Raw genomic sequence first — 22885 nt, 5'->3', positions numbered from 1 at the left:
GGCAAATGGATTTCAGTTTTAGGGAGGGACTGGCAAGGGTAACCCACGGCCTTATCCGTGTAAAAGACGCTGGGTAGGATCTAAGAGAATACAGGAGGAGGGAACCTGGGGAATAAGGCAGGGCCTAACATTCAGAAGCTGTTATAACCCGGATTTCTAGTGTCAATAATGTGGAATCAAGCATGGATGAATTTGATAGGGAAGCCCTGCGCTGTTGCTATGGCAGGGGTGTTTATAGGCTTCTCACTGGAAGTGTCACAGTGGTCAGTGAGCTCAGATTCCAAGAAGGTAGGCCTCACGACTGGCAAAGCAACATCTCTATGAAGTAACAACTATGCACAACGAACACTGATCTTGCAGAGAGAAGACAGTTATCAAAGGAGTTGAGCTGCACAGCGCTCAGTCCAGGAAGACCACGCTGTGACACCATTCAGCACACACAGCCTTTTCCAAAGTGTTTTGGAGAGAAATAAAACCTCCAGAAGAAATCAATGGATTCCATGTTTAAATATTATGTTTTGGGTGAGTGTGAAAACAATACTAAAAGCAATAATGAAAGCCTTAAAGTGAAAATGAGACATCGCTGTTCAAGACCAAAGTAAAGGCATTGGGAATTCAGCCTGCACAGCCCAGAGACAACTCTCTTAGCCCCTCCGCAGAGATCTAATGCCCACCTCAGAATTCTCTGCATTTGTTTTAGTTTGTTATAATTTTTAAACTTGATTTCATTATCATTACCCCAGATGAACCGGGTTCTCAGTGAACCCCCATTCTCCTGGAATAAATGACAATCTTGTTTTTAGGGGTCCACCAGGCTTTTGATAATTTCACTTTTATTAACCTCCCCAACTTCATTTCCTACCACATCCACACAAATATTCCAGCCAAGCCTGTTAGTTTCTGCTATTCCCTGAATGTGCCAGGCTTGTTACCAGCTCCAACAAAAGTGAACTGTGAATTAATTCACTTTTTAACTGTTTTATAATTTTATTTGAAAGAATATACATGCATTTACTAGAATACTGAGAAAATTCAAAATTAACTTCAATTACACTTACCATTCTGCTCTATTAACTCATTTTTCATAGACCATCTCATGAACATTTCCCCAGGACACCAACTATTCTTCTACATCATTCTTTTTTGCCTTTTTTTTTTTTTTTGAGATAGTCTTTCTTTCTTTCTTTTTTTTAACGTGGACACAATATCTTTATTTTATGTGGTGCTGAGGATTGAACCCGGTGCCTCACACATGGTAGGCAAGCGCTCTACCTCTGAGCCACAACCCCAGCCCCGAGATAGGTTTTTCAATGTTGTTAAGGCTGGCCTCAAACCCATAATCTTCCTGCTTCAGCCTCTACAGTAATCCTCCTGAAATTACAAGCATGTGCCACCATGCTTGGCATGCAGCATTCTTTCTCACGGGCTAGATGAATAGTGTACCATTGTATGGATATACCAAAATGCATGTAACTAATTCCCCCCACTCCTTTTATTTAGTGTTGGAGGTTGAACTCAGGGCCTTATGCATGTCAGGCAAGCATTCTGCCACTGAGTTCCACCCCCATCTATGACCAATTTTTTTCATGTCTTCATTAGTGCATTATAGTTCTACACACTATTAGGGTTCATTTTGACATAATCATACATGCATGAAATATGATCTGCCCCACTGCGGCCTTCAGCTTCCCCTTTCCCTTCCTTCCCTCCCTGTTCCCCTCCCTCTACTCTAGTGGTCTTCCTTTTATTTATTTATAGTTTTCTTTAATTAGTGCTCTATGGATATTACATAAAGGTGAAATTCACTGTGGTCTACTTACATATGGACATAGCATGATTTGGCCAATTTCATTCCACTGTTCCTCCTTTTTCCTGTCCCCCCACTCCCTCTTCTTCAATCCCCCTCCTCTGCTCCATTGACCTTCCATCTGTTTTCATGGAATCTCCCCATTGCCTTTTTTCCTAATCAGTTCTTTCAAAAAAATTTTTTTTCTGTAGTTGTAGATGGATAGAATGCCTTTATTTTGTTTATTTTTATGTGGTGCTAAGGATGGAACCCAGTGCCTCACATATGCCTCACAAGTGCTCTGCCACTGAGCAACGGGCGCCCCTCCCCATCAATTCTCTATTAGAAAACTCAGGGCCAATTTTTATTATACATAATGATATATTGAATATTCATATGTATAATTATTTGTCCCAATATTACTTACTGAATATTTACTTACTGTGTATTTCTCTAAACGGAATTTCTTGATTGGAGGATAAAAACAGTTTAAAAAATTTCAAACACACTTCCAAATTGTTCTCCCAAATAAACTCTCTTGAACTGAGAATGAGAAAGCAGGTTCCCTAATTTCTTTTTTAATATTTATTTTTTAGTTGCAGTTGGACACAATACCTTTGTTTTATTTATTTATATGTGGTGCTGAGGATTGAACCCAGAGCCTCGCATGTGCTAGGTGAGCACTCTAGTGCTGAGCCACAACCCCAGCCCTTCCTAATTGTAGATAATACTGAGTATAATGATTTTTGAAGAATCTTTGCCAAATTTAATAGGTGAGAAATGATCCTTCACCATAAACATTTTAATTTCTTTGATTGATAAGGAGAGTAAACTTTTTTTTTTTTTTGAGGTGGGGATGTGATGGTCATCCCCTCCTCCTTTTAAAACATATTTTCTTTTCCATGTCTACTAGAATGAAAGCTCCACAAGATTAGGCTACTTTTTTGGTTTGTTTGTTCCTAGCTCTATCTGACAGGTCCACAGTATTCACTAAATCATTTTTGAATGAATATTTTTTTTCTAATTGGGCGTTAATCTTTTCATATATGAAATTTGTTAATTATGGCAGTTTAACCAATGGCATTTCTTTTTGAGTTTTGCTTATGGTGCTTTTTTGTCAAAGGAAATCTCTAAAACAATTGTGATTTAATTAGACTGTTAATATTCTATTTTTTCTTCTTTTTAAAATATTTCTTGATTTGGTCTAACTTCTTTAAGTTTCAAAAAAATCCCATTAGAATTCTGATTATAATTTATTTAGTAAATAGATAAATTGGGGAGGCAATATTTTTAAAATAATGAATATTTTTATCTAGAAACTATGTTCATTTAAATAAAATCCTTTATGTACCTTAGTTTTTTTTTTTAGTTGTAAATGGACACAATACTATTATTTTTTGTATTTATTTTTATGTGCTGCTGAGGATTGAACCCAGGGCGCTCTACCGCTGAGCCACAACCCCAGCCCTCCTTAGTTAAGTTTTATAGTTGTCTTTATGTAAAGTTTAAGCAAATCTTTTTATTCCTAAGCTTTTTGTACTTCTCCACCAGATTTTCTGAAGTGGTATTTAATACGAAAACTGTTAATTTTTGAGTGTGGACTCTCTCGTGGGATAGGGATTCTTTATTGAATTCCCTTAGTTTTAATAACTTTCTGTGACACTCTCAGATTTTGTAACAATAATATTATGTAAATAGTGAAAATCTTGTCTCATTTCTAAAAGTGATATTTATTTTTCTTATTGCACCCCACTGGCTACAGTTCTCAGAATGTTAAATTATAGTCATGACAACCAACATCCTTGTCTTGTTTCTCAATTTAATGGATATTCCTTTGGTGCTTTACCATTGAATGTAAGATTTGTTTGAAGACGGTTTTCTTTTCTTTCTTTCTTTTTTTTTTTTTGTGTGTGTGTGCAAAAAAGCATTTTTAATTCTAGTTGCTAAGGTTTTAATTTTTTTAATAATCGAAAAGTGTTGGGGCTAGGGCTGTATCTCCGAGGTAGAGTGCTTGCCTCACATGTGTGAGAGGCTGGGTTCCATCCTTAGCACCACATAAAAATAAAATAAAGGTACTGTGCCCATCTATAACTAAAAAAAAATATTTAAAAAAGGTGTTGGATATGTCAACATCTCATATTTTCAAATTTTATAAATCACATGGTTTTTTTTTATCCTTTAACTTACTAGTGAATTATATAAATAAATTTTATAATTGATCCATGGTTCACTTGCTGAAAATGCATTGTCTCAAAATGCATTGTGATTTATATTTACAGATTCGTCTTCCTAGTTATATTTCCTCTAGGTTGATATCTGATTGCCCTTTGAGCATATCCTGAGAGTGGAGAGGGGCAGCCAGATGCATTTTGTAGAAGGGGTAATAGTGGCTGGGATTTGAAATTGCCCTAATTAATTCCACATAGAATGAAACATGGCTATATAGAACTTCAATTTCTAGAGTACTTACCCATTTGGGTTTCTTTCCAGCTCATTTAAAAGTGTATGATCACAGTATTCAAAAACTAAATGCATTTTCCTTTTTCTCCTGAACACCTCAATGAGGTTCACAAGGTTTGAATGTTTTAATTGCTGCAAAGGAATTGAAATACAAAGTTTAGTGATGGATTTCTAGGAACCGTTTCTCTCCAGACCCCTTTCAATGTTAAGAACACAAGGCCTTTCTAATTATTTTTGTGTGCATCTCTTGTGCAGAAGTTATTATAGATCCTTACAAGAGAAATTGCTCTTAGAATAACAGAAACTCAAAGTAGGAAGAAATAGAAGAATTAGTCTAATGTAACTGTAATTGATGGTAACTAAACTGTTTGACTCCTTCTAGTGATTGCAAATAAATCATATAAGTCAAAATATAAGCAGTAAAATAAAAAATACTTTGTGCATTTTATGGAAACTCTAAATGTCTAAGTCATAAAATAACCTGAATAAACAATTGAGGAAATGGAATTATTGAGTAAAAGACTATAAAAATCATCAGTGCCCACTTATACTTTGCCATGGGCTTAATGTAAATAAATATCAGCTGGATTTAAACTCAGTTTTTGGATTCTAGTGTTGGCTCTGAGCAATACTGGATTCCCAATGTTAAATCTGATTAAATTGCCTGTTTTAGGGATTTCCAATTAGTCTGTGTTTTAAATTCACTAAATTTCCAGCAATTCCTTGATTCTGTTCTTCATGCTTATACTTAGATGTTTTATGTGTTAATTTTATTCCCAAACGGAAGCATTTCACAAGGCAACCTTTGTTTTTAATATTGTAAACTAAAGGAAAAAGAATGATGAAGTTGGATAATCCAGAGTGAATATAAAACTTATCATCTAATCCAGTATAAAAGTAGAAGCCAGGACTGTCCCACATAAACCAGCATATACGATCACCCTGCCTTTAACTAGGGCAACCATATAATTTAGCATTCTTACTAAGACATTTTTGAAAGGGGATGTTAACAGGACAGGACATTGGGACAAACACCATAAACCAGGACTGTCCTATGTAAACCTGGATATATGATCTCTTCTATTTATAATTTATCTTCCTTGTCATTTTCCCAGTATAGTAGACAAATCAACTTTCCAAACTCTATAGTATTTACCCAGAAAAATATATAAAGAGAACAAGATATTTTGCATATAATAGAAGCTCAATTAATATTTTGCAGGCCCAGTAGAGAATCCTAAGTATGCCTTACATTACAAGCCTTTATGTCTGTATCTCTAAGTATGGCTTGACTAAAAATGAATAAAATAAAATAAAATAACCCTACAATTGTGTGTTTGCTGCTCAACAATCTGCAAAATGAGAATACCTTAGACATTAAAAATGTGCCTAGAGCATATTTTTGCTTTCTATGAGCTCCAGTGCCTAAAAGAGCAGAAGGTCCAAAAACAGTGGAGCCACACCTCACAGGTGAGCCAGCTGATCTGTATTGCAGCAAAACCACAGAATGGAAGTGAAGCGCTTTCCCTGACAGGCGGGCAAGGGGTTCACAGATGAGACGGCTTTTTGCGATGGCCAAGTTGAACCTGGTCAAATCTCTTGTCTCTGGGTAGGTTAGCAATTTATATATTCTTTGCAAAGGAAGTTAATAACCCCAACAAACAGTGATTTGCCCAAAGTAAAACAGGTAGAGGGCTGGGGACATAGCTCAGTTGGTAGAGTGCTTGCCTAGCATGCACAAGGCCCTGGGTTCAATCCCCAGCACCACAAACAACAACAACAAAACACACACAAAAAAAAACCAAAACCAGGTAGAAAGGAGAAGAAGGAAAATAAAATTTAAATACCAGGAGTATGGGAGGAAAGTAAGGCTCATTTACCATGGAAGAAGTATGTTCAAGGCATGCCTCGGTGCAACATACCAGAGGCAGGAAAAAGTACATTCTGAGACCAAGCTGAGATGAAATCTGGCTTTCACCTTAATGCACATTCTCAAATTGGGGCACTTGTAACTCAGAAGGTACCAGCTGAGCATTGACCTTATTAAGACTTTGGAGGGCATGATATATCAAGGTCATTGTCCTGTCATGTGTAACTAATTAAAACAAATTAAAAAAAAGACTTTGGAGGAAGAGGGAGAAGAGTAAAAGCATTATTTTTAATGGAAAACAACACTGCCTGGTTCAGACCCACCCTGCAGCCTGGCCCAGAATTGGGTGCTAGACCTGGCTAGCTCACACTGCCCTCTGCTGGCTAAGTGGCAAGAGTGATCCTTTTTTTTTTCCTTCATCATGGTTGTTTTGAAAACTGTGTATTTCAAATTATATTTTAAACAAAACACTATGAAGTATTCGTTGGGGAAACCTGATGCAAGTGATATTTGGAAGGAGGGATAATGTAATTATTATCTCCCCTTTTTAAACTGGGTTTCTGTTTTGTTCAAAACAAAACAGTTCAAAAGTCAAGGCTAATTGTTCTTGAAATCACAGGGTCTCCTTACTTAATGTGTAACCACTGGTGTTGTTGCCAATGCCCACCAACCAGCAGCCTCTCTGTTGTCAGGGAGCTAGTTAGAAAGGCAGTCTCAGGCCCCCTCCTGGATCCCCATCCCCCATTTCAGCAAGATCCCCAAGGGATTCCTTCTACATAACAGAGAAGCACTGTTTTGGCTTTCTAGTTCCCCGAAAGGAAGATTTTTAGGATAGGAAAAATCTTAACACTGAAAACTTGTGAATCTTACATGTCAAATTCTATCAGAGTAAAAACAATAATGACAAAATCCTTTATGTAAAGTGTATGTACTGCTGGGGGTGATTTTCAGTATATCTAAGGACCAGGGCAATACAGGCAGGGACCAAGCAACACTAATATCTAAGGGGCACTAGTGCTGTCCCATGGGCCCCTCTGTGCCAGGAGGTGCTCTTTTAGTGGCTGGTTTGTTGGGGACAATGTCCAGAGAGGGGCTGGGGGTAGGAGTAATAGTAGGATAAGGAGTCTTAGGTGGTGTGGATGTTTACCCATTAGAATGGAAGTACTTCGATATTTTAACCACCTACAGCTGTGCTAATATGTATCAGATAAACATCAGAATGGTTAAAGTTCAAGGTGATGATCTACTTATTTCCCAAAGTTGCTGATGCAAAGGAATTTGAGTCCAGTGGAAAAGAAATAATACTTTAAAAATGTTTAGCATACATGTTTCACCTAATGCCTTGAATAGTATGAGAGAGTTAACCTACCTTCAACAAGCGAATTTCTCTCAGTGCTATTTTCTTAACAACAGGATCATCTTCAGATTCCACGAATTTTTTAATAGCAACTACTTGACCAGAGGATTTGTTTCTGCACTTGAACACAACTCCATAAGACCCTTCTCCAATCTTAGCTAATTTTTCATACTTTTCCATTATAGTCAAAGTCACTTATATTATTATATTGATGGAACTGCAGTAAAATGTTGCACCTGGAAAATAAGATTGACTAACCTTAATCAGGTTATAAAGGACAACATTCCTACAGTTAAAAAAACAATTTTCCTGGCATGCCAAAGATTTTTCATTGATTAATTTAAACCCGTTTAAAAATACTTGGATGTCATTTGGACATGTGCTGCTAAAGAGAGACCTGGATGCTGTTTTGTTAGTTTGGTCCTGTGTAGTTCTTGCAGCTATCACAAATATTTTGTGAATTATTTCTGATAATGGGTCAGTTAAATTACATAAATTTGTGGGGAGGAAACTTGTCCAGCCTATTGTTTTCATTGTCTTCAAGTAAATGATTACAATATAATGCTGTAAAATCCAGCTGAAGGAACATTTCATACTCCGATCTGGTGTTTACCTTCTCCTTCCTAATTTACAGGAATGCCTCAATGACTAGGAAGACTTAGGTGACTAGACACGGTACAAAGTGCTAGACTTCCACCTGGTGGAGAGAATGAAAGAGACAATGTGGGCTGCTAACAAAGCAGCTTTAAAAAATAACAAAATCTTTCCAGGGCATCCATCATTTATTGCTCTCAGCTTTTATATGAATGGGGGACTAATCCTTAGTCCCCAAAGAAAATAATGATATTGCACAAAAAAGGAGGTAGACGGATTCTTTCTGAGTGCTTTCATATTCATAGTGATTTCTAGAGAAACACTGTGTTTAACAATTTTTCTATCCTGCATCATCCATTTTTGATTATGTTTGTGACTGAATCAAACATTAAATGACAAATAAAGCCAGTATCATTAAATAAATAAGCCCCAAAATGAAAAATATAAAAAGCTTAATGAATCTTAAAAAATCTCACCCCTTTATCCTGCCAAATCTTGTTAATATAATCTAATAGTAATTATTATAATGGCACTTAAAAAGCATTGTTCTATCTACATATAATCTGCACAAACATTCTACAAAGTGGGTGTTATTTTATCCACTTATGCAGATGAGAAAACTGAAGCACAGAGAAGCTAATGTAAAATTAGAGCCCAGCCAATCAGGTTTCAAAGATCACAATTTGAATCACAACTTACACTGTCTCTCAGTTCCTTCACAAAAATGCACAATTTGAAGAACCATTTTTATCTAGGTCTTGATATTAATATCATCTTAAAGAACTAAACACCTGTAAAATTTCTGTTTCAAATGAATATACATTTAAAAAAATTCTATCATATTGTCTTTTCCATCCATAGATTATCTCAATCATCTACTCTCATTTGCTACCATGAAAATATACAGTAGGGAAAAGTGTTTGGGCAAAGGATTACTAACATACTATTTTACAATTTTTTAAAAAGTATATTCTATTCCCTCTGAAAGGAGAAAATTCAAGCAAACACACACATAAGAAATACATGGTAAATCCATCATGGATTAAGTTCTACAAACCCTATTAATTATACTATATTTTCACTTAGATATTATTATCTTAAAGGTATTTAAATAAAAATATGCATGTATTGTCTTTGGTCTAATAGTAGGTGGTCGAAAGAGAATAGGAGAAACTACAAATCTGCTTTAGAAAGTTATTGATACTGAACTTCATAAATTTATGACTAACCTATTTGATAAGCATGACAGTTACCATGGAATATGAGGAAACTATGAATATGACACAAGGGTAATTGTGAAGCTTTAGTGTAGCAATCTTTTCTTTCTTGTTCCCTCCCCCCTTCTCTTTCTTTTAAATTTGTGGTACTTGGCTACCCTGAGCTTACATCCCAAGCCCTCTTAATTTTTTATTTTGAAACAGGGTCTTCTTAAGTTGCTGAGGCTGGCCTTGAATTTATGATCATTCTTTCTCAGCCTCTTGAGTAGCCGGGACTACAGGTTTGTGCCATCTGCTTGGCTTTATATGCTTTGTTTTCTCATTCTTCTCTAGGTAGTTATTTGGTCTATTTACCTATTCTTTTCCTTTTTCCCCCAATAGGTTCCATAACGACTAATTCCTCAATTTAATTAGATCTTTCGTCATATCAACCAAACTGCTATTTACAATAAAATAAGCTGCAGAACACAGTACTTCACCTGGTAACCTCTCAATATTATCTACTTAATAAACCTTTACATGGAAGATGAGTTCAAAATGTAAGCAAGAGTTAGACCTAGGCAGGAATTCCACAAAAGAATTTTTGGCTCTAATTCTAGCTTACCAGGACTCTGAGGTTTTATTTTTTAATTTATTAGTTTAAAAAAATTATTTTTTAAAGAGTTTTTAAAAGCAGCAATTCCTAATCTCTTTCCTGTGGTTCAAGCCAACTAACTATTTAACTACTTGATGATCATCTCTGCATGAATGGGCAGAATCACCTCAAAATTGGTACATTCTAGGGGATTGAGGCTAGAATGGTAGTTCAGTGGTAGAGTGCTTGCCTAGCACAGGTGAAGCAATGGGTTCAATCCTCAGCACCACATAAAAATAAATAAATAAAAATTTTAAAAATTGGTACATTCTAAACAAACTATCTAAACAAACTTATCCTCTATTCTTATACGAAGCTCACAAACATGTTCCATATTTCACCTAAATGACTTGCCAAGATACATGTAGAAGGGAACTTGAGATAATGACTGTTGACTCAATTTAATCTCTTCATATATCCACAAAGCTATACAAATAAGATCGACAACAAATAAGATCACATAAATCCAATGCCTTCAACATAACAAGAAGACAGTAGACTTCTACAGATGTAAATAGAAAGGTAAAGCCAAAGTTCTAGAAGAGATGTCTCTTGTGCTCACTGTAAGTCTTTGCATAGAGCTATAGGAGTGGGATTGGATCAGGAAAAGCTGTAAGGAAAAGCAAAGAAAGGAGGCCTAACACAGACTCAAAATAACCCCCTAGGAAAGAAAATGCAGCATAAGGTACAAGTATAGTGAGGTGACATCAGAGTGGCACCATTCTCAGGGCAGAGAAGAATAAGAGGGAAGGAAGAGGCACCTGTTCAAGCATAGAGAGTGAAGGGAAAAGAAGCTAGAGGGAGAAGTTTGGGATCTTGCAAGTCAAAGGAGAACCCTGAATAGAAGGACATGCAAATCGTTCCCTCATGACTAATATATTATCTAAAACGAACAGTGTTTTGGTTTTGCAAATGACCAAAATGAAAGAGAGAAGAGACGGAAGATGATCAGAGGCTCAGAGACTCGTAAGACAAAAATCAATAGTGCCAACATAGATGTAATGAAATGCCCAGAAAGAAAGGGAGATTTAGGGGCAAAGATATTCAAAGAAATAATGGGCAAAACTTAACAAATTTAATGAAAAACATTAATCTACATATTCAAAAAGTCAATAAATTCCAAATAGAATAAACACAAAGAGATTCATACTCTGACACATCATAGACAAACTGCTGACAACCAGAGAGAATATTCTGAAAACAGCAAAATACAACCATTCACATATAAGGGAACAACAACAAGATGCTTATAACTGACCCTCATCAGAAAAATAATAGGAAGAAATAAATAAAACAAAAATTGGTTCTTTGGAAAGATCAATAAAATAGATGAATCTTTAGAATAGATTAAGCAAAAAAAAAAAAAAAAAGAGGAAACGAAAAAGAGAAATAAAATTTAATCAAAATTAGGATCCTCTAGAGAAATTTTTAAAAATTAAAAGAGTATATTATGAACAATTTTATGCAACTAAATTAGACAGATGGTTGGATAAATGCCTAGAAAGACACAAAATATCAAACTGGACTCAAGAAAAAATAGAAAACCTGGGAATATCCATAACAAGTAAAAAAATAAAATAAGTAATTAAAAAACTATCCACAAAGAAAAGCCCAGTATGAGATGAATTCTACCTATCCAGCCAATATCACTCTGATACGAAATAGACCAAAAAAAAAAAAAATCACATTATTGCAGATCATCATTTTCATGAATATAAACTCAATACTCAACAAAATAATTATCAAAATAAAATCAGAAACATACGATGGTTACATGGAAATGCAAGGCTGGTTTAAAATCTGAAAATCAATGTAAAACATCATGTGACTAGAATAAAAAACAAAATTGTTTGATCATCTCAGTAGACACAGAAAAAGTGACAAAACCAACACTCATAATAAATATCTCAACAAAGTAGAAATACAAGGGAACTTCTTCAAGGGCATTAGTAAAAAGCTTACATTTAACATCATGCTTAATGGGGAAAGACTAAATATTTTACTCCTAAGACTGAGAAAAAGATGTTTGCTTTCATCATTCTAACACTGTATTGTAAATTCTTGCCAGTACAAGAAGGCAATAATAGAAATTAAAAACATAGATTAGAAATGAAAAATGTAAATGACATGATACCGTATATAGAGAATATTCATTAATTTACAAAAAATTAGAACAAATGACCAAGTTTGCAACATAACAGGATGAAAAATCAGTATATCATGATAAACTGTATTTCTATCTACTGGCAACTGTATTCCTAGAATACTTCATTTAAGCAAAGATTTCTTAGCTAAGACATCAAAAACATAATCAAAAGGAAAAAAATTGATAAAATGGAATTAATCAAATTTAAAATTCTTTAACTTCTCAGAATTTGCTCCATTAAGAAAAGGAAAATATAAGCCACAGATGGAAGAGAAATATTAGCAAATCATATATACGGTGAAGAATTTATATCCAGATTTTATGAAGCATACTTAAAACTCAACAGGAGGTCAAACAACCCAATTTAGAAATGGATAAAATGCATGAACAGACATTTCACCAAATCAGATACATAAATATCTAACAGCCACATAAAAGGATGCTATTAGTAATTAGGGTAATATAAATTAAAACCATAGTAAGATAGCACTAATCCATTAGAAAGGCTAAAATCAAAAGAATGATAAATTCAAGTATTGATAAGATGTGTAGAAATTGGAACTTTCACACATTATTGGTGGGAATGTAAAGTGGCACAGTCCCATTGCAAAAAACTTATGAGTTTAACAAATGTAAACAGTAATTTCACTCCTCAGTATTTATCCTAGGAAAATTAAAAACTATGTCTACACAAAGACAGGTAGACACATGTTTATAGTACTATGATTCACATGAACATCAAACTGAAAACAATCTATCATTTGACAGATGGATAAACAAAATATGGACCATCCATGCAGTAAAATACTCTTCAGTAATATAAAGGAATAAACTATTGTCCATTCCATAATGTGAATGAATATTTTTTAAAAAATATATATTTTTTAAAAACCAAAAATGAAATTCTAGAACATAATGCTAAGTGAAAGAAACCAAACACAAAAAACTACATATTATATGATTCCATGTCCAATATATTTCTAGAAAAGGCAAATGTGTCACTGAGAAGGATGTAACATCTTTGTGTTATTTATGACAAAAATGCAAAACCTGAATCAAATTATGAGGAAGCAGTAGACATAACCAGATTGAAGGACATTCAACAGATAACTTACCTGTACTCTTAAAAAAAGGTCAAAGTCATGAAAGACAAAGATCAAAATAGTGTTCCAAATTAAAGAAGACTAAAGATGAAAAGAAATGTGAGATCCTGAATTAATTGGATTCTAGAATGGGGAAAGATAATTATAAATAATAATAATATAGGGATCATTGGCAAAAATACTGTCTGTGGTTGGATGTTGAATTTCTTGACTTTGATAATTTGTACTGTGGTTATGTTTTAAAAAAAGGCCTAATTCTTAGGAAATAAATGCTAAAGTGCCACAGTCTGGCTGGGCACAATTCAGGAGCCACTTGTCAAAAGAAACAAACTTTATTTTTAGAACCATACACGCCAAACAAAACAGCTCCTCAGGAAAAACCCTCAGAGCCCAACTGCCACCACCGGCTTCCCACAAGCCTCTCAACCTCCCCCACTCCTCCTGCTCTTGAGGCCGATTGGCTGGGTCACATGGGCGGAGCCAAAAAAGTCCCCCAATGAGCAGCTCCGTGGTCTGAAAGGGCAGGGAAACAGCCCAATGAGCATCACCGCAGAGGAGCCAATCAGCTAGAAGTTGCTGGGGCCGCTGTGAGCCAATCATCAGCTGGCAGTCTGAAAGTTTGCTTGGGCCCCTTCGGCTGTGGTTCTCAACATCTCCCTCTCTCTGTTTAAACAACAAGCATGTGGCTTAGGGACTGTGCCTGCCTTAGGTTGTCCAATAGTACATATGGTCCTTACCCGTTATTGGATGAGCTGACCTCAAGGCATCAGCCTCCTGTCTTAGGTTGGTACCATTGCAATTGGATCTTACCCGTTATTGACTACCGGTTCAGCATACAGCCACACCTATGGATAGGTCTTTGTACCAGCGGGGGGGGGGGGTGAGGTTCTTTGCCTCACCTCTGTTGGCCCCCAAATTTTAGCTGAATAACCATTACAAGCATAAGGGAGGAGGATACACCAAGCCAATTGATGGCTCCTTTTGGAAAAATTGTACCACCAATGACACCATCAGCAAAAATACCCCAACACTACCACAAGTCACTGCACCAACAGATAGTTCACAATGCACACAGGTGAGTTCACAATGTATTCAAGTGATACATAGTCCAGGCAAGTTATGCAAGCAGTTCAGTGATGGCTATTGCAGAAGCTGTAGATTGGTTTTATCTTTGTTTTCACTGGCACTGGGATGAAGATAGGAATTCTGGCAATAACGGCTAAAGAAAAAATTATGTAACATTCCAGAAGGCACTAAAAGAAAACAATTTTCTTAACAATTTACATTATCTTGAAGAGAATTATTAAATATAATGAAAAGGAAAGGTGAAAGTAAACAAACAGATCTGTTAACCTCCTTTTTGTTCACATATTAAAAAAATCCTCAACAGCTGTTTACCCAATTTAAATTAAACCATTTAAATCACGTGAAAAAAAAATATTTGGATCCATTTTTTCATGAGCGCTCATCATATATGATATATGGACATACGTACATACAAACATACAACATAAAACACAAGTGTGCACACAACACAATAGTAAAGGCCTTATAACTTTTTACAGGTGAAATCTCCATTGCAATGTTTAAAAACTCTATAGTCAAAAAATAGAACTGATCAGCAAAACATTAACCTAGGTCTGTATGAGCTAAAAAAAAAAAAAAAAATAGAACTTCATGATGTGGGAAAGGGCAATAATAAAATAGATATTGAAAAAAGCATCCTGGTTCTGTCGCAGATGTAAGAATAGCCAAACTGGAGTTCTGGATATCAGCTGTTATGGATTTGAGCCAAATCATCTTCTTTTTGGTCTGTAGAAATCGCTTTAGTTAATCTCTCTGGAATCTAAATCGGCTGCTGCTCTCCCTGTGGAAACACATAAACAGACCCCCAACTCCAGACAATTACTGGGTCAGGACCTTTCCATTGTCCTGTTAGAATATCCTTCCAAAGTACCTTGGGCTTATGTACATTTTTTGGACACATATGCCTTTCCGCAGCACTAAGCCCTGATGAATCCAAATTTAAAAAGTTTAGAGTAAAAAGGGTTATTTTAAGTTTATCTTTGGGGAATATATACCCCTTCCCAATTCCTTCTTTTTGCTTTAATAAGTACATTTTAATAGTTTGATGAGCTCTTTCAACTATGCCTTGTCCCTGTGGATTGTATGGGATTCCTGTTATATGAGTAATGCCAAATGTTGAGCAAAATTGTTTAAAAGAGGTAGAAGTATAACCAGGGGCATTATCTGTTTTTAACTGTTTTGGAACGCCCACAGTGGCAAAATTTTGTAAGCAATGAGCTATAACATCTTTAGTTTTTTTCTCCGGCATGAAGGGAGCCCATCAAAAATCCAGAAGAAGTATCAACTGTAACATGCAAATATCTTAATTTTCCAAATTCTGGCAAGTGTGTGACATCCATCTGCCAAATATGGTTAGGTATCAATCCTCTAGGATTGACTCCAAGATTAACTTGTGGTAAAAAGGTCACACAATTTTGACATTGTTTTATTATTTGTCTAGCTTGTTCCTTAGTTATTTTAAAACGCTTTTGTAAAGTATTAGCATTGACATGGAACTTTTTATGAAAATTTATAGCTTCTTCTATTGTGGAGAAAATATGTATGTCATGTGTAGTTTTATCTGCTAAATCATTGCCCAAACTAAGGGCTCCAGGCAATCCTGTATGTGCCCTGATATGTCCTATAAAGAATGGATCTTTTCTGTCCCAGATTAGACTTTGTATAGTGGAAAGCAAAGAGAAAACAGTAGAGGAAGGGGAAATCCTACCAGCATCTTCAAGGGATACTATAGCATTAACTATATACTGACTATCGGAAAATAAATTAAATACAGAATCTTTAAACATTACAAAAGCTTGTAATACTGCATTAAGTTCTACCTTTTGAGCTGATTGTTTGGGTACTAAAAATATAAAAGTTTGATCAGGTGTAACTATTGCTGCTGTACCATTATTTGACCCATCAGTGAATATATTTGGAGCATTCATGATAGGTGTTTTTCTTGTCATTTTTGGAAAAATTACAGGATGCAATGACCAAAAAGACAATAAAGGATTAGATGGTAAGTGGTTATCAAATGAAACATTAGATTTGCACATGATTATTGCCCAAGTATTTAACTCATTAGCTAACTCATCAATTTGATTCATAGTATATGGAGTAATAATTTTATTGGGAGAAATTCCAAACACTTCCTTTGCTGCTTTTATTCCTTTGAGTATTAATTGTCCTACAGCCTCAGGATACCTAGTAAGAATAGTGTTAGGAGAATAAGATAAATGTATCCATAATAATGGACCTTCTTGCCAAAATACTCCTGTAGGAATATTTTTTGTTGGTAGTACAATAAATAATAAAGGCAAACTTATATCAATTCTATCCAAATGCATATTTTCCATATATGTTTCAATGATTTTTAATGCCTTTCTTGCTTCAGGCGTTAACATTCGGGGTGAATTTGGATCTGATGGACCTTTTAGGTATCAAATAAAGGTCCCAACTCTCCTGTTGGTATACCTAGATAAGGCCTTATCCAATTTATGTCTCCCAATAACTTTTGAAAGTCGTTAAGTGATTTGAGTTGATCTACTTGTATTTGAATTTTTGGTGGACGGACCATGGTTGAGGATAATAGAACTCCTAAATAATTAATTGGAAAATTTAATTGTACTTTATCTATTGCTATCTCTAGATTATAATTTTTTAATAAGTTTGTAAGTGTGGCATAACATTCTAGCAATGTGTTTTTATCTTTGTGTGCTAATAATACATCATCCATATAGTGAAATATTTGTAGTTCAGGATTTTGATTTCTAGTGGCTGGATTACTTTGTTAACATAAATTTGACACATAGTTGGGCTGTTAGCCATCCCTTGAGGGAGTACTTTCCATTCATATCTCTGATCAGGACCTTCATGATTCAGTGCAGGGATAGTAAATGCAAAACGTGGACTATCCTTGGAATGAATTGGAATTGATAAAAAACAATCTTTACTATCTATAGCTAAAACATGCCAGGTTTTTGGCAAAGCAGACAATTGAGGAATCCCTGATTGAGCAGGTCCCATAATAACCATCTCATTATTAATGGCTCTTAAATCTTGCAATAATCTCCATTTACCAGATTTCTTTTTGATGACAAAAATGGGAGTATTATGGGGAGATACAGAAGGTTGTATATGTCCTTCTGCTAATTGTTGTTTGACCAGGTCATGGGCTACTTGTATCTTTTCTTTAGTCAGGGACCACTGAGGAATCCATACTGGTCTTTCTGATTTCCAAGTAATTTTTATTGTCTCAGTGGCCCTTTCTGAAAATCCAACCCATGTCTGTCTGTTCCTTGATCTATTTATATTGGTGCTGCTATAACTTATTCTTGTTTTTCTAATCTTTTTCCTTTCCTAAAACCTTGTCTAGTCATAATAGTGGGTGCATTTTGGTTGATGTTATTTGTTAATGTCAAACCTAATTGATCTAGAGCATCTCGTCCCCATAAATTTATGGGAAGATGATCCAATACATATGGCTGTATAGTTCCTTCACATCCTTCAGGATCCTTCCAATCTAATACCATTGCACTTCTATGGGGATTAGTCGCCACTCCTAGGCCTCGAAGCGTTTGAGTGGCTTGTTGTAATGGCCAATGTTTTGGCCATTCTTGACGAGAGATGATGCTAAGGTCTGCACCTGTATCCAGTAGTCCATTAAATTCATGTCCTTGAATATTTAGTTTTAGCATGGGGCGAGAATCTAAATTTAAAGAAAGCATAGCCCAATCTACACCTGTGGAGCCTAATCCCTTGGAACCTCTTTCTACAGCACGACTGGAAAATTTATCATGTAGGCTGGGTATTATTAGTAACTGTGCTATTCTATCTCCTGGTGAAATTACTGATATACCCTTTGGAGAACTGGCTATAATTTTTATTTCACCTTCATAATCGGGATCAATTACCCCAGGACTTATCATAAGTCCTTTTAGAGTAGAAGAGCTGCGTCCCAATAATAAGCCTACTGTTCCTTTGGGAAGAGGTCCTTTTACCCCTATGGGAATGATTTGGACTCCCATTTCTGGAGTTAGTACTGATCCGGCAGAGGCGCAGATGTCCAACCCTGCGCTCCCTCTGGTTTGTCTGATGAGGGATCTGATGGACAATGTGTCCTGGGCACTACCCTGATGGGGTTGCTGGGTTCCTCCAGTGCTCCGTATATTTGTGGTTTTGGGCCCCGGAGCATTGGGCCCCCCTGTCCATTTTTTGGCAATGGAGCCCAATGCCTTTCTCCACGATATCGTGGATAAACACCTGGTCCTTGTTCGTTTTTTGATAATGGAGTACCCTGTATGGTGGTTTGAGAACGGCATTCATTAGCCCAATGTCTCCCTCTACGGCATCGTGGGCAAATACCCGGAATTCTACTCCTTTGATACCTAGTTTTGTTAAACCCTCCTCCTATGGGGCAATTCCTTTTAAAATGTCCTGTTTGTTCACAGTTGTAGCATGTTCTTGGCCTGGCATCTAAAGCCTGTTTTACTGCAGCTGCCACAATTTGCCCTTGTTCATTAATGTCTCTGGCATCTAAAGCCTGTTTTACTGCAGCTGCCACGACTTGCTCTTGTTCATTAATGTCTCTACATAATTTAATATATGTGTTTAAATCTTCATGTTTCCATGGTCTAATGATTTCTCTGCACCAACAATTCGCTTGGTCATAAGCCAGTTGTTTTATTAATGGCATTGCTTGTTCTGTATTCCCAAAAACTCTGGTAGCTGTTTGAATAAGCCTAGCTACAAATTCAGCGTAAGATTCATTAGCTCCTTGTATTACCTTAGATAATTGACCTTGTAAACCTCCATGTCCTTGTAAAGTCTTCCATGACCTAACCGCCTCTGCAGCAATTTGTGCATATACGCTAGGATCATATGCAATTTGTTGCTGCTGATCATTATAAGGTCCCTTTCCTAACAACATATCTAGATTTCTCTGAGGATAACCAGCTGCTGCATTTCACCTAGTCATCTCCTTGCAAAATTCCTCATTGGCAACCTTCCATAACAGGTATTGTCCTCCATTTAGCACAGCTTTACACATATTAGCCCAATCTGCTGGTGTCATGTTCAGGTTGTTAATGGATTCGACCAAGCTTACAGTGAAGGGTGCTTGAGGACCATAGGTTGTTACAGCCTCTTTTAGCTGCTTCACTGTTTTGAAATTTAAAGCATGGTGAATTTGCTGCCCTCCTACCTCAAATACAGGGCATGTTAATATTTGAGATCCTGTCTCAGGATCCCAACTATCAACTGCAGGGGTTGGGAGCCTCCCAGCATATGGAGGTGGTGCTGTTGGTTGGACATTTATGCCCTCTGGTGATAGAAAGGTGTTAGTAGCAGTCTCCTGTAGAGGTGGTGCTGTTGGTTGGACACTTACACCCTCTGGTGATAGAAAGGTGTTAGTAGCAGTCTCCTGTTGTAACTTTCCCCCTGATGGCTTTTTCTGCTCTAAGCTTTCTTCCTTTATCTGACTAGCTCGAAAGACCTTCTCTTTTACTTGAATCTTTTCCTCTTTCTGACTAACTTGAGAGACCTTCTCTTTTACTTGAATCAATATGTCTTCTCCTTCCTCTACCTTTGTCTGAATTGAAGGCTTCGGACTAAGCAAACAAGATACGAACGTCCACAATGGCAATGTGCCAACTGGCAGAGTCCCTGGGCTGTTCTTTTCTATTCTTTTTAAATCTTAACCATGATGGTTCCATTGTGATATATTCAACAACTCCTCCTCAAAAAGCCATGGGCTACATTTTTGTATTGTATCAACGTATGCCCTGACTGCTCTTTATTTTACTGGGATGCCTCCTTCCTCTAACAATTTACTTAACACTCTTTCAGTTTGTTTTTTACTAATTTCTGATCCCATATTTCTACTATATACAACCCAACAAGATGACGCCAAACAAAACCGAGACAGAATGAAATAAAAATGGAACAACGAAAAATCATTATAGCCTTTCTATCCTCCTGAAATGTGCATCCGTCCTTTCTCCCTATCTGTTCCTCAGACGTAAATAGTTTTTCCTCAGATGTGAGCGGTTTTTCTTCCGTCTCACTCATCTCCAGGGACAGGTAACTTAAAACAAAAGTGAAGCAAAACAAAAGAGGAATCTTAAAATGGCTACCCATCCTCTCGCCCTGCCCTCAGGGGCGAGCAGTTTACCTTATCACTTACTCTCAGTCGCTCCCCGTGCGAGCCACCAAATGCCGCAGTCTGGCTGGGCACAATTCAGGAGCCACTTGTCAAAAGAAACAAACTTTATTTCTAGAACCATACACTGCCAAACAAAACAGCTCCTCAGGAAAAACCCTCAGAGCCCAACTGCCACCACCAGCTTACCACAAGCCTCTCAACCTCCCCCACTCCTCCTGCTCTTGAGGCCGATTGGCTGGGTCACATGGGCGGAGCCAAAAAAGTCCCCCAATGAGCAGCTCCGTGGTCTGAAAGGGCAGGGAAACAGCCCAATGAGCATCACTGCAGAGGAGCCAATCAGCTAGAAGTTGCTGGGGCCGCTGTGAGCCAATCATCAGCTGGCAGTCTGAAAGTTTGCTTGGGCCCCTTCCGCTGTGGTTCTCAACACTAAAGTACTTAATAGCGAAAGGGATATGATGACTGCAACTTATTCTCAAATGGTGCAGGAAAATTAATATAGTCAGAAAGAAGAAAGTGAGCAAGGAAGAGAACGGAAGTAAAACAAATGAAGCCAAATGTACACAATTAATGAGCTTCGATGGGAGTTCATTTCCTATTTTTTGTAAGTTTGAAAATCCCTGTTTTAAACTGTCTTATCTAACTCCTTTTTGTCTGCTTATATTACAACAAAAAAATCTTTCTCCACATCAAAAGAATCCAGCATCATCCCTCCTCAAAAATATCTAACTCAACGTCTTTTCTGCTTAGTCTTCTGCCATCTCCACTATCAGCCTCTTTCTCTGCTCACCTGCTGACTTCCCCCTACTCCTTTTTAAAACATTATGCACCACATTGTTCTTGCACTGTTAGCCCAAGTCTGTCAAATGGTAGCATTGTTTTATTTGCTAAACTTTCTACTGAAGATACAAAATGATTTTGTTTTAAGGAAAGGCAATTAGTACATTGTGATTATTGATACAATTAAATGGTGACATAGATATTAGCAAGAAATAGATGCAACTGGTTGAAAATATTGTTTGTAGTTACCAGTGACCTTCAACTGGAGCTATACAGGGTCTCCTGACTTCCACATTTACCAAGTAATGAAGTTCTATGTACAAAGGCCAAGACAGGTATGGTCTTGGACCCACTGGTGATTATGAAGATAAAGAGACCCACAGGTAGGTACATACTTGAATGGATCATTAAATTCTTCAGAAATTTTCCTTAAAGATCTGCAAAACGAAATACACAGAAACAAGAAAACACTTGGAGGTCCATTATGTATTGTATAACATTCCCATGATTGTATAACAGATCAAGCCCTGAGGGCTTAAATAAGCCTAAGTATACACCAAGAGAAGTGGAGAATAGGAAAAGAGTGGGGAAAAAAATTTTCTAAACTAAAATGTTCCAGGAAACTCAACAGAGGCTTTAGGAGTGATGGAAGAAAGGAGAGCTTTTAAAGGTCAGGCGAGACCAGTTAGGGATTCTACAAGCTAAAGTCACAACCTGCTATGTTGTTTTTCTTGTTTCTAATGAAGAAGCCAAACGTGTATTTAAATTTAATACGTTTCTCAGGAAAATGGGCTATCAATCATTCTCACCTGTCTTATAAACATAATACCAAAAGCCTGACGCAGTGCATACATCTGTAGTCCCAGCAGCTTAGGAGGCTGAGGCAGGAGGATCCTGAATTCAAAGCCAGTCTCTGCAATTTAGCGAGACCCTAGGCAACTTAGCAACCTATCTCTACACACACACACATACACACAAACACAAACACATGTATGTATGTATATGTATATAAAGGGCTGGGATGTGGGCGAGTGGTTGAGCACACCTATGTTCAATTCCCAGTGCAAATAATAATAATAATGATAATTATAATAATATATTATTATTAATAAACAACAATACCGAGTCACTGCATTTCAAAAGAACCCATACGAGGATGTATAAAGTTGTCTTGGTGACAATACAATGGGACTAATTACAACTATCCTCAGAAAACCAGAGGTCCACAGAACTTATACAATCGACGTAGGGGTTCGCCTCGGCCTTCCTCTGGGGACGCCTCCGGAGAGGGCGGCCACCCGGTCTCCCTCGGCCCGCCCTCCGCGCGCCCTCCCGCAGCCCCTCCCCGCAGACCGCACATCCTGGGCCCAGGGACGTCCCCAGCCCCGCACCGGGCCGGTCGTGCGAGGCCGGGAGCCACCTGTCGCTTCCTCCCCTCGATCCCTGGCCTCCATTGGTCTTCCAGAGGCCGGGAAGGGGAAGGCAGCCCGCTCCTCTTCCTCGATCCTCCTCTGGGAGCCTCCACCCAGACCCCACCTCTTTCTCCGCCGGCGACCCAGGTCCCGCCAGCCGCGGGGATCGGCACTTACGGCGTCGGCAGGGCGTCGGCCATGCAGTCGCCCGGACAGCCGGGTCCAGTGCAGGTCGCTCGGAGCAGGCCGCCGGCGGCGCAGCAATCCCGGGCGAGCTGAGCCGCGGCGGCGTCGCCCG

General features: G+C 37.4%; 1 protein-coding gene across 1 annotated transcript in view; it reads right to left on the bottom strand.

Annotated features, from left to right (window-relative positions):
* The window catches only part of Cdkl4 (cyclin dependent kinase like 4), a 54960-nt gene extending 32075 nt beyond the window's left edge, over nucleotides 1-22885 (bottom strand). The window contains exons 1-3 of the mRNA XM_046425977.2: nucleotides 22765-22885; nucleotides 7486-7709; nucleotides 4257-4378 (exon numbers count right to left, since the gene is read on the bottom strand). Of these exons, the coding sequence (XP_046281933.1) occupies nucleotides 4257-4378; nucleotides 7486-7653 (290 nt within the window). The 5' untranslated portion in view covers nucleotides 7654-7709; nucleotides 22765-22885. The remainder of the gene's footprint in view (nucleotides 1-4256; nucleotides 4379-7485; nucleotides 7710-22764) is intronic.

Source organism: Marmota monax, unplaced genomic scaffold, assembly GCF_021218885.2.
Source record: "Marmota monax isolate L192 unplaced genomic scaffold, Marmota_monax_Labrador192_F-V1.1 WCK01_AAM20220418_F8-fsc00015, whole genome shotgun sequence".
NCBI classification, from domain to species: domain Eukaryota; kingdom Metazoa; phylum Chordata; class Mammalia; order Rodentia; family Sciuridae; genus Marmota; species Marmota monax.
Note: the sequence above shows the minus strand (reverse complement) of the source record. Positions and strands in the feature narration are given on the sequence as shown.